Below are 13,754 nucleotides of genomic sequence, written 5' to 3' on the forward strand. Positions count from 1 at the left end.
TTCGATTAGAATTTCAAATATTGATAATAACTATAGAAATATATCATTCGGATATTCTTATAAAATATTGCTTTAAAAAAAATTTATGACAAAGTAAAGTAAAGTAATTTAGAAGTATATGCAAATTTATATGGTGAAAAATAATATTTTGTTCTAAAACTTTTTTTATGTGCTATATAAATATAATATTATCGGACTTGCCAACAACATCCATCATGTATAATTCTTTCGTGGTTGCTGTTATGCCTGATACGGCCCGGCTAGCCAAAGTTCTAGCCGTGTGTGAGTCACGTACGGCTAGCCAGGCGAAAATTGTATTGTCTAGTCATAAGGCTCTTTTCAAAATTATATTCGTATTTTTTTGTAAAAATGGCGGAACATCTTTATTAAAGTAAATATACGAGGACATATGCGGGTTCATCGTTAAACTCCTCGTTTAAAGACGCAAAATAACATATGCATTTGCGATTTTCAAATAATTTTGAAAAGTGTCGTACGGCTAGACAATACAGCGTGCCCGTGACTCACGTACGGCTAGAAATTTTGGCTAGTCGTACTGGCCCGTGCGGCTAGCCACTTCCGTACCACATACACTTGGGGTTATGTGCGTGGCTCCCCTTCTTGATCCGCACTTGTATACACCATGCCTATTTTTATCGTGCAAACCGTACGTCAAAATATTTTTGCATATTATTACGTGGTCACATGTCTTGAACATAAAACTTGTTTTCCGCTATTTTAACCACGTTTAAAAAAGTCCCTAAAATATCATAATTTCATAGGAAATTGAAGCGTTGGTAAAAAATTGACTTTTTTAAAACGTTATGAAATTCTATTCAAACTTGTTCATGTGTTAGACACTTAACCGTCTCATACTAATATAAGCACAAATTTAAAACTTATTCTTGTAATAAACAATACTTTTAGTTTTTAATATTCATTGGCGGGGAAGGGCGGGGTCCATACTCCAAGTGTCTGTGTTCCGTACTAAATACTATCAATACACTTTTATCGTATTTAATACCTTCCATTATAGACCAATTCACTTTGATCAAAATACGTGTTACGTTATTAAAATGTTTGAATTGTTTTACAAGTTAGGACAGTACAAAATGACTGAAGAGTCGTTGTTTTTTCTTTTAATTTTTTCTGTTCATTAAAACTGCATGCCTCCAGATGAGTCAAAATGTTTCAATAAAATCAAACTTGAAAAATATGTACTACGATTTTGGGAAAAGTAAAATGATTCAAGATTCAAGTAATATTTTACATGTTATGTGCGGTTAATGACTGATTTTTAAATAGTTACAACTATATTTCTACTGCGTTACTAACGCAATAAGGGCAATTTATGCATATTTTGACAACATTTCGGTAATTTATTTGGGTTATAAGTGCCATTGATAATATGCAAATTACTCCATTTTGGTTATTTCACAATATTATAAATTCAAAAACATTTTCAAAATTTTCATCAAAATCAGCGTGAATCTGGAGGCGTGCTGATTTAATAGCATGAAAATATAATTGTACATGTATCATAGTTTGGGGACGTTTCTGTAAAAAAGGGTCAGACTTAAATCGTATACATATATATGCACTGTGCGTAAACTGGAGTGCAGGTTTTAGTAACCTGCACTCCAGGGCATACCCATTGATAGGCTTATGTTCTCCGGAGTTTAGTTATTGTGGCGACAAAAACATGGATAGTGATAGAAATATTATATTCAGGTGTTCGTTCATTGAATACTTTTTCTAGAAATATTTTTACAACAGGGAATGTGTATTTTTGTGGATGATACAAAAGGGAAAGAACATAAAAATACTCGGCAATAGCATCGTGTTTCGATGCACTTTCTATTACATATATCTTTATGAACCGATATAATTTTCCTTATAGGTCAATTATTAAGATAATTATACCTCAAGTAAAATTTTTCTATATAGCTTAATGTAATGTGACGTCACATGGTGTTATTTCAATGAATATTTTTTTGGCAATAATCCAATGGGGCGAGTAATCCATACAGCCTTAAGAAAATGTAAAATTCTACTTCTCTCCCCTGATAAATAGATTAATGAAGATCGGCGAAGTTGCAGTGATAAGAGAGTGTTGTTAATCAATCGTTCATCGCATACCACACTTAAACATGAACATGTCAAGAGACTTTGCTAGATAGATACCGTGTTTGCTTAGCAGTAAAGAAAAGGAATGCATATACGACCGTCAAAAATTACTCTGGCGACATGAGGTCGATCAGCAAATTCTGAACAAAATTGTTCCTGTTGATGAAACCTGCCGGCTCCACTTCTATGACCCGGAAGATAAAAGACAAACACGTTTGTGGAAAACAGCTGTCTCTCTACCACTGAAAAAGCAAAAGCAAAAGAAAAAGCAAACAAAATCCATGGGAAAGCACACATTTATCATGTCTATTGATAGAAATGGGGTACTTCCTGGTCATACATTCCCACTTGGTCAGACGACTACTCTAAGGAAGGTCAAATGCTCCTACATTATTTGAGATTGTTACAGTAAATAAATAATAGTAATGATAGATACTAAAAATTTCCTCATACACAATCAGAATAATATCCTCAGTCCTAATCACATTCCTAATATTAATTCATCTAACTAAGATCGATTTTCATTAATTCGTTCATTATAAGGTACATTTAATCAGACGTGATCTCCTAAATGTGACGAGATGGAAGCGTCCAGCGTTAATTGACTACATGGAGAACATTATATTTCATCAAGATAATGCATCTTGCCATAGATCTCGGGAAACACAACTTGAACTGGATGTGTAAGATTTTCAGAGACTTCCCCACGCGCCATGCAGTCCATAGCGCCCTTAGACTTTGCAGTGTTCCCTTGTTTGAAATCGCAATTACGAGGCCACATATTTGAAAACTTCAGCGAAAAAATCTGGAAACAAAATGATCCCTCGGAAGCATTAATCACAGCAAAATTACATGAAAATTGCAGACTCGGTTTCATTGAGTCTGTACATGAGAGATAATTTATAATATCCCTCACTTCCACTAGCACCGGCTTGAGCGGTACTCAATTCTCAACACTTAATAGTGCTGGCATCAATGATTCCGAAGGACTCTTCAGTCTACGAAAGTTGCAAACATTGAAACAATCATAATTATCCTTCAATTCATTCGTTTATATTCTAACATGTTCTGATAAAAAGGTGCGATGTCATTCGAAATTTCCTTCCTGGCCTTTTTTGACTGATGAAAATGAGTACAAACATATTCTCGGCTTAATGAAGATAAGTAACACTGATTCCTGACATCGCAATATGCCCTCAAATGGTCAATTTGAAGCAGCACAAAGTAGTGTAATAGTTTACCCGCAGAGAATTCGTCGATAAAGGAAGTTTTAAAAAAATCGGTCACTGTACAGCGACCAATGGGACCTAGAGCAAAGCTATACCATCGTACCGAGGAATCACGGTCGCTCCCACAACCTCCTTGGGCAATACAACTCGCCGACTTTAAACTCGTATTGCGTACCGGGTGTTCATTTACTTATCGTCCTAAGTCGACTTGACAATATCCGATAGTTTACTTACAACAAGAATGTTTAAATATGATTTTAATATTAAGTTCGAGTTAGAAAGATAAAAAAGGAGAGCGGCGTTAACTGAAGGCTGTCACAAACATTACGCATAGATTTTCACATGACAAAATGTAAGAAATGCAGGGACATCGAATCTATATGACCCTTAAGCATGACCAATTAAGACCACAAGGTGATACTATAAATGCCAAATATCAATGCAACCAATCATACTGTCCTTCTGGAAAAGAGTTGGCACTTTAACTCATTCCTAGCATATTTAGATATATTGGGAACACTTTTGTGACTATGGACATCTAAAATATGACAAAGATGAATGAAAAGAAAAGTATACTAGACGCAATCTCTTGAAAACCAAGCAACACAGGACCAGAGACACGGAACAAAACAGGGAACCTAACAAGAAAGAGAGAAAGAGCACAAGGACAAAGCAAGGACGGTGCGTACTTATACTGAATAATGACAATACTTAATAATTTAAAAAGGCAAATCATAATAAAATCTAAAACAATTAAAGCGTGGATCCTAACTCTATTCAGCAATGGTCTGATATAAAACAATCTGGATATTATTTGGGTTTTATAAAGTTATATCCTCTTAACCGCATTGCATATATCTGCTGCGTACCTTTTTGATCCTAAATATGAAAACAAAGACCAACAAGGAAGCGGGCATTCAATGAACGCATCCCAAAACAAAACCATACCACATTGGAACACCGGCAAGGAGTCAAGCAGGTCGCCAAACGTAAAGCACGAGATGATACAAGGACAAAGAGCGGGCGTTAATATAAATTAATTCAATATAGGAAATCACAGAAACCGACAAAGATATCAAAGACGACAATTTATAAAAAAGGCCAACAAGAGGATGAATGTAAGGGAAGGGACCATAGGGCAAGTTAAGAGTGGGTTGGGAGGAGTTTTTTTTTTAAAAAAAGGGAAAAGGGAATTTCTACCGTTGACGGTATTTCTAAAATCTTATCATGTTTTTTACAGTTTTGTTCATTGCATCAAACAACTTCAGTCGGTGCGTTCTTTTCTTTGATATTTAGATTACTGTTAAGATAATAATCGAATTGATTTTAAATGCTTTTGTATTTTTTCTTACATGTACAGTTAAACTTGCCACAGTGGCTCACTGAATTAAATTCGACCCTATTTAAAACCAATGTAAAGTCACTGAATTAAACGACTGCCTGTCTGATGCGACTAACGGCTGAAATAATTGGATCACATGACGATTACATGGCAGAATTAATCGACTTTTATGAATTTTCGTTGTCAATGATATTCCACTAGAGCGGGCAATATTATGTCAGTTTAGTCAATTAAACATAATAATGATTTATTTTGAGATCATTTATCTTGGAATAAATAAATAAATAAATAATTTATTTAATCATTCATTCTCTCTTAATTAAATAAACACAAAAATGCAAACATTGAAGATTAAAATAAAATCTAAGTGAATCTAAAGAGAAGTTCTAAAAATTCTTTTGTAATGTTATAAGTTGCCAAAGACATAATCTCTGTTATTCTCGGTAAAAAAACAGTAATGTGCCAGAGTGTCATTAAAATAAATTACACGTCACTTGCCGGGAGTGCGAAAGAAACTTTCAATGGAAGCAATAAAATCGGACAATTGAATGTAAAAGAATTTTATACATTGAGCACAATGTAACTAAATCTTAACAACATGATAAGTTAAAATCAACATTTTTTTCCAACCATTTTGACTTAAAATAAATTAATTAAGAGAGATTATCTTATTTCACAAACAAAAACTAACTCACACATATAATACACTTTTTCTGGCAAGGAAAGTACTGTCATATCTGTTTTTTGATTGTGCCAAGGAAAGTCACATATGGCAGATTGACTGTATTCCTATAAATCTTGTTTTAATAAGTTTTTCAATCAAAAATGGACTTATTAACTTAAATTGTCGTATTAACTGACTGTATTTCTGTTAATCTTCTTTAACAAAGTGTTTTATCCAAAATGGTCTTATCAACTGACTGTACATGTATTTCTGTTAATCTTCTTTAACAAAGTGTTTTATCCAAAATTGTCTTATCAACTGACTGTATTTCTGTTAGTCTTCTTTAGCAAAGTGTTTTATCTAAAATGGTCTTATCAACTGACTGTATTTTTGTTATAATAATCTTTTAAAAAAGTGTTTTATCTAAAATGGTCTTATCAACTGACTGTATTTTTGTTAATCTTCTAAAAAGTGCTTCATCTAAAATGGTCTTATTAACTCACTGTATTTCTGTTAATCTCCTTTTAAAAAGTGTTTTATCTAAAATGGTCTTATCAACTGACTGTATTTCTGTTATAATAATCTTTTAAAAAAGTGTTTTATCTAAAATGGTCTTATCAACTGACTGTATTTCTGTTAGTCTTCTTTAACAAAGTGTTTTATCTAAAATGGTCTTATCAACTGACTGTATTTCTGTTATAATAATCTTTTAAAAAAGTGTTTTATCTAAAATGGTCTTATCAACTGACTGTATTTTTGTTAATCTTCTAAAAAGTGCTTCATCTAAAATGGTCTTATTAACTCACTGTATTTCTGTTTATCTTCTTTTAAAAAGTGTTTTATCTAAAATTGTCTTATTAATTATTATTATTATTATTATTATTATTATTATTATTATTATTATATACCACATTTCTATAGCACTCTTTTCATAAATAATAAATGTTCAAGAGTGCTTTACATAAATCTGATAAAACATAATCATATATATATATAAGACATAAGGTACAATATTAATTAAGTAAACCTATTAAACAATAATGATAATCTAAAACCAGTAAAGGATGGTAAGAAATACAGACACATTTAGTTTAAAATCAAGGCTCAATTAAACAAAAAAAATCCTATAAAAGATTTGAACGAAATAAGATTGTTAAAAAAGTAACAAACAAAAGAAAAAAAGAAACCAATTATAAAGTAAAACCCTAAGACATAAAATCAAACACTCGATTTACACTGATAATATAGCAAAAGTAGTACATGTATGTTGTTTTATGAAACTAACGTCCATAGAACTTTATGAAATAATGTGTTTTGAGTGTAACTGATTGTAAGTGTTTAACTGACTGTGTTTCTGTTAATCTTCTTTTAAGAAGTGTTTTATCTAAAATGGTCTTATCAACTGACTGTATTTATGTTAATCTTTTGCAAAGAAGTGTTTCATTTAAAATGGTTTTATTAACTAACTGTATTTCGGTTATTCTTCAGTTGAGAAGTGTTTTATCTACAATGGTCTTATAAACTGACTGTATTTCTGCTAATCTTCTTTAAAAAATATTTTTTAGCTCCAAAAGTTATCAATATTATAAGAGAAATTGTGAATTATGCTGGTGTTTGAAAACGGATAACTCTGGTTTATCAAATCCACGTTTTAATGTCCTAGTTATCTGCCTAAATGTGGTAACGTTTTTTTTTGTCGGGCAGTATAAGTAACAATGAAAGAAGCATTAGCTGTTAAAAAAAATAACAATTTTTAAAGGTTTCCCATTTTGATCGTATGATCTTACCATGTACATAAATGACGTACACCATTTGTTTTAAAACAAAAGACATAGGTCAAATCATGTACTTGTCCCAGGGATTTTTTTAGCAAAATTTGTTGAAATTTGTTATGCAAGCATTGCATTGGCCAACTAAAATGGGATAAATAAATTATTAAATTTATTTCATTTTTTTATAATTATGTCCAAAGTAACCGTTTATACAATAACAGAAATTAGTTAATATATTTTAACAAAAACATGCATGAAATAAATTAAAGAAAGCATTAAAGCACTCCGAACACAACAGAATTTAAAGCTGATGTAGATTTGATTGAGTCTGTTCGTGTACGCAAGTGGTTAATGAAAGCAAGTCTAAACGTTTGCAGGATTTTATATCTAAAAAACAGACTGTTTATCAATAGACAATCACGGTGTTCTTTTACACAAGTAACTTAGCAGTCAAAGAAGATTTGAATGAAAAAATCCTAAGCATCATTTTTGAACGCAAATTTGTTTTTAGATAAAAACCTAATCGATTGATATAATCATTTTGTTTTTGTCAATTGCTAGTTCAACAATCAAATTGAATATGTAAGATCTCAGTTTATTTGTTATCATAAACTAAACTTAAATTATATTAATTGTATACATTTATTTTGGAATCTTTTATTTGTGTTAACGTGAAGTCTTATTGGTAAAACAATAGATTATATATATCTTGATGACTTAAACTTTGAGTATGAATACAATACATTGTTTTTGTTAAACAAATAGAAAAGCGAAGAAGGAATTTAAAAGACAATTAACTTACACAATGTATTCAATGGGGCCTATCCGAGACTCGGAGTTGAATTTCAAACACTTTTTGCATTTACAAAAGACAAAAACATCCCATTCATTGGACAGTATAAATAATCTCAAAATAGTATTTTTAACCCGGGAAAATCTTATATTCAGTTAAAATTAGTTTTGATCTATCTTTACTAATTTGACAAAAATAGTGCAGGAAAGCCGTTAATAAATCCATGTAACTTCAAAAAATCGAGTACCGTGACGCTTGTAAGCACATTTGGATTTTGTAAAGGATATTTGTAAGTATGGTATTTTCTTGTAAAATTCTTAATAATTCAAAATAAGATAAATGTAACAAACACACATAATGATTACGATGACTTTATCTATGATAGATAGGCCATGTATGTTATATCATTTTTAACTTAGCTATATCACAGGCAATGTGGTAAGATGATATTCATAACATTCAATGGCTGACTTTTAATGGCGTCTTCATAAGAAGCATTGGATTAACACTAACAATCAGTACGTTTTGTGAGTAATCATGTTAATGTTGATACAATATCAATCTATCTTTCAAAGGAATTTAGGTACTTATCATCAGTAACATCTCTGCTTTAATAGGTTTTTGCTTCTGTGCTTTGCTACTTTTCAAATCAATTACTTTTTCAGCTTAAAGACTTTTATTGTTTATCGTTCAATGTCTGGGACAACAGAGACTGAAATGCAGATACAAATCGTGGTATGTTAAGTTCCTTTTCTCATTCAGAATATGTTATGCTTTGTTGTATGTCCGAAAGATTTCGGGTATATTATACGCCTAGTTGTCCGTCGGTTAGCTTTTTTGTGTTTACCCTGTATCGACTGTGAACCGATGGGAAGGGAATTAAAACTACTTGACAAAAATTGTAATCTCAGTAAGACAATGTGCAGATCGAAATCAGTTCATCATTCTGGTCGTCGTGTTTTCCCTGGACAAGACAGTCACACAATAGGTATTCAAGGGTTCAATGTCATAGATTTATAGTTAATTTTGCTTGATAATTTAATCATTGTCTTTTTGTTATTTCTGTACTTCAATTCTTGTCTAGGGTATAACATTAAATTAATATGATGCATCAAATAGAAACTTTATGGTACCCAAGAGTCTGTCAAAATGCTCCCCAAATGATGAGCATATATTCGCCGTTCTGTCAGTACGTCTGTCTGCTTTTCTTGTCCGAAACATATCTCTGAAATAAAAACATGAAATTTGTAGGAAGATATATCTCATTTGGTAGATGTGCTGTGCTTAAGAACCGTTACTCTGCATTACCTAAATTTGGAGTAGCTGTCCTTTGTTCATTTTTACAATTTGAACATTGTCCGTGACATAACTCTGAAACTTTAAGAGATATCGACATGGAACTTTGTAGGTAGGTATTTCTTATTTGAAAGATATGCAGTGCAAAAACCACAACTTTGTCTTACCGAAATTTGGAGTTATTGCCCTTTGTTCATTTTTACTTTTTGAACTTTGACATGGACATAACTCTAAACTATAAGAGATATCAACATGAAACTTTGTAGGTAGATAGATCTTTTTGGGAAGATGTGCAATACTAAAGAAATATAATAGAATTGCCTAATTTTGGAGTTATTGTCCTTTTTCATTTTTTTACTTTGAACATTTTCGGAACATTCGGATACTATAAGAGATGTTAACAATAAACGTTCTAGATATATAGGTCTCATTGGGTAGATGAGCATTGCAAAAGACCAGTGACTTTGCCTAAATTTGGAGTTATTGCCCTTTGTTCATTTTTTCATTTTGTACTATGTCCGAAATATAACTCTAAAACCGTAAGATTTTTTGGTAGATATATCTTATTGTGAAGATATGCAGTGTAAAAGAACCGTAACTCTGCCTTGCCTATTTTTGGATTTATTGCCCTTTTTTCAATTTTACACTGAATTTTGTCCGGAACATAACCGTGAAACTACATGAGGTATCAACAAGAAACTTAATAGTTAGATAAATCTCATTAAATAGAAGTACAGTGCAAAATAAAACGTAACTCTGCCTTGTTTAATTCTCGAGTTATTGCCCTTCGCTAATTTCTACACTTTGAATATTGTCCAGGACAAAACTCTGCAAGTATAAGAGATATCAACACGAAACTTTGTAGATAGAGAGATCTCATTTGGAAGATGTGCTGTGCAAAAGAACCATAACTCTGAGTTGCCTTATTTTGAGTTATTTCCCTTTGTTAACATTTTCGGGACATGGAGTTATTGCTGTTTGTTGATTTTTTCATTTTGAACTTTGTCCGAGACATTGCTTGCTAAAATAAAAGTTTAATTGTTTCAGACTCACGGAGAAGCTTTTTGTCCATCAACGATGGTAAGTTAATGAAATATGTTTAAAGAAAAATACAATTTTGCAAATATATGTTCAATCACTAAATCAATTTTGATGCTTAGCCAAATTGTATTTGCCTTAAACTGGATATTTTGAAGTCAAATTCATATGCATGGCAAAAGCGTTTGTCCAATGAAGATCTTTTTCAAAGACCACTGCAAATAAAAAAGTACTGTAAAAAAATGAAAGTTCTCATAAACAATACTTCATTTAAAAAAAATACTGATGAATAAGAGTTCATAAAAATGCTCCGATGAAAGAAGATGTACAAATGTCATACTTTACTTTTAAAATGAATATTGTTTAAATTTCTCAGTCTGATAAATCTGTTTTAAATGAACATGTTTCGAAACCCGACATTATATATATGTATTTTAATTTATGACTGGTATGTAGACAAAGGATACACCATTTGCGAGCCGGAAGCTACTGCTGGAGGAGATAACAAATAACGAGAGAAATGAAATGGAGGAAGCACAAATGGAGGAGAATGAGATAAAAGAGGGGCATGATGATGTTGAGGAGGAACAGGACAATAAGGTAAGGATAGCAATCATATTTTTTATGTTTTATATATTGTTTTGAGTGTTATATTAAACTTTTTATTCATATTTGTTTCAAGAACATTCTTTATTAATTTTTCATTCATATTGTACAAAAACAATGTATGGTTGGTATTATCTGATTATATAAGTACGAAATCAAAACTTAAAAACAGAAACCTTATGGTAAAATGTTTCGAAACCTGACATTGTATATGTGTTTTAATTTAAGGCTAAGGATACTCCATTTGCGAACCGGAAGCTGCTGGAGGATGATACAACAAATAACGAGAGAAATGAGATGGAGGAAGTACAAACAGAGGAGAATGAGTTAAAAGAGGGGCAGGAGAAGGTTAGGAAGGCGAAGGTTAATAAGGTAAGGATGACAATCATCAATGTTAGAATGATAACTATTTTTATATGTAGATATTATATTGTAAACTTTTTCTAATATTTTGTTTCTAATATTTTCTATATGTTCGTGGGCAATAATAATTAATTGTTTATTCATATAACATCAAATGTATAATTAAGAATGGAAAGTGATTGCTATGATTTGCTTGCTCAAATAAAAGTTAAATTGTGCCAGATTGTCGGGAAACCTTTACGTATGTCAACAATGGTAGTTTTATGAAATATATATATAGAAAATAAGATTTTTTTTCACGAGATTTTAATTACCCGTCATTAGCGCTTCGATTTTATAGACCTTATTTTGGCAATATTTCCCCGTGTTTACCGTCAACAACCTCCTTTTTGAAATAATACATTATACCACAGATTCATAACACAAGTGTTTTTTTAGATTTTGTTAATTTGTTAAATAGAAGTCTGCTCCTCGAAAAGATAAATATGTGTCACTTTTACCTACTTCTCATTAGCACGTGTTCCAAATAACATCTCTTATTCATTATTTACGGATGTAAGTTTATGAAATATTTGTTGAAAATAACAATTTTACTTGTCGGTATCAACATTTAATAATTTTTTAGTTTGTTTGACCCTTTTCGTGAAAAATTACCTTTATGTTACTTTGAGTACATGTTTCCCGATCCTGGTAAAGTGTATCTGTGATTATGAAAAAAAGACAACTACTAAATAAATGTTTATTGTTACAACGGTATTTCAATCGTACTGTTGTATGTCGTTTAGCTGGCTTCATTTTGTAAGTTCTTACATGTCTTTTTCTCTTCTGATTCTAAAAGACTATTAAAACAATATGAAGATTAGCGATGGCAAATTAAAAGAATTCAATCTTACTTGGGGTCAATAGATCAAAAGTCACATCATAGACACTTTAAGTTCAACATGTTTGTGTTTAATATCTTTTCACATTTAATTTGTTTCAAGTTTACATTTCGAAATAGCTCTCTTTTTAAAACTTTTAAGTAGATTGCCCATGATAAGTTAATAAATTCCATCTATTTGAATAATCGTAGGTTAGTAAAACTTGCTAGGTAAGTCCGATATAACTAGAAAAATCATGTTCTGGTAACGTTAACAATTTGAGTGGTGTGATTCCTTGGTTTATATGGGCACGAGACATGGCTGCTTGTTATGAAAATTTAATTCTATATTAGATTGAATCATGTTTTTTTTCTCTATATAAACGTCCATTTAATTTTTATATAAAGACAGGGTTCGTTTATAAATCAAAGATTACTAACCAACTAATTAATAAGGATATTTGTTTTTGATAATAGGGACATTTATCTATATCTATCTTTTAACAATTATTCAACCTTCATTCATTGCTTCTTTGTATGAAAATTAATTCTAATTATTTTAACATTATACAACGATGTTTATTTGAATATGTACCATTAATATGCTTATGTAGCATATGGTAGAATAAAGAATGGAATTAGATCTAGAATTAGATCTTCAGTTTATTAAAAATGTTTAATTAAGCATAGCATGCTGTTAAAAATTTCTATAATATTTGATTTTTCAAAGAGTTAATTTTAGAGTTAACAGTTCAGTCCAGATATTTTTATTCACAAATGTAGTTTCAGGGATTATGGTGGTCTCGTCATTTTAGATAAATAATTTATATCACAATTATTTCTTATTTTCTATTATAGTGAACACTCGAGCAATAAGTACATGTAAATTACAAAAGTAGTGTTAACTATTGTAAAATGTATAATGAGGGAAAGCACGGTTCACAGGTCTGAGATATCTGGAAAATTAAACTAGAAACTTTGTTAGATTAATTAGGAATTTAGACGTGCCCGCGTTTCAGAAAATAATCTCAAGATTATTGTATTAATTTTAGAATGACTAATGAGATTCCCTGGATTCAGTTTTTAAACCCATTACTTAAAGAACATTTTGTGAAAAATGGCTGTTTTCATTGAAAAAGCTCCCGTTAAAAGTTCAAATTGCTATTAAACTACAAATGTTGACTGGACCTTTGCCTTTGTAACAACATGCTCAGGCTTAAATTTCCTGTTACCATGGCAACAAGGGAACATCTCAAAATTGCCAAAAATCACTATTTTGCGTTGATTTTTTCCATCAAAATTGATTTCAAAGTGCTGCAACTTACCAATGGATTGAGATAGAGTCAAATGCTTTACAGCGTTGGTTACACGTTACCTTATGATCGATCTGAGGTCATTTTTAGGCTCTCACAAGTCCAAAATTTTCTTGGCGATGAGGGGGACTACCGCCCCCTTCATCCCCCTTCTGGCAACTGCCTGTTATATCTTTTGGTTGGGGTGCCGCGCCGAAAAAGTGCTCACTTTTTCAATCAACATTTTTCAAACGATAACATGTGTTTGGGGCCCAAACAGGACATTATATTCACTTATTAGGCTTAATAGATGGGGGGGGGTCGAAAGTGTGTTGTTTCGTGTATATATGAGGTAAAGAGTTAAACTGACTAA

General features: G+C 31.3%; 1 protein-coding gene across 1 annotated transcript; it reads left to right on the forward strand.

Annotated features, from left to right (window-relative positions):
- The first annotated feature begins 8,142 nt into the window (after positions 1 to 8,142).
- Positions 8,143 to 13,150, forward strand: LOC132752536 (uncharacterized). Its single transcript, XM_060742869.1, has 6 exons — positions 8,143 to 8,216; positions 8,593 to 8,662; positions 10,271 to 10,303; positions 10,718 to 10,861; positions 11,096 to 11,239; positions 13,142 to 13,150. Exons 2-6 carry the CDS (start codon positions 8,621 to 8,623, stop codon positions 13,148 to 13,150), a joined length of 372 nt encoding a protein of 123 aa, XP_060598852.1. The 5' UTR covers positions 8,143 to 8,216; positions 8,593 to 8,620.
- Positions 13,151 to 13,754: the final 604 nt, after the last annotated feature.

This window comes from Ruditapes philippinarum, unplaced genomic scaffold (assembly GCF_026571515.1).
Source record: "Ruditapes philippinarum isolate M1 unplaced genomic scaffold, ASM2657151v2 ctg2907_1_1_1_1, whole genome shotgun sequence".
In the NCBI taxonomy this organism is placed as follows: Eukaryota; Metazoa; Mollusca; class Bivalvia; order Venerida; family Veneridae; genus Ruditapes; species Ruditapes philippinarum.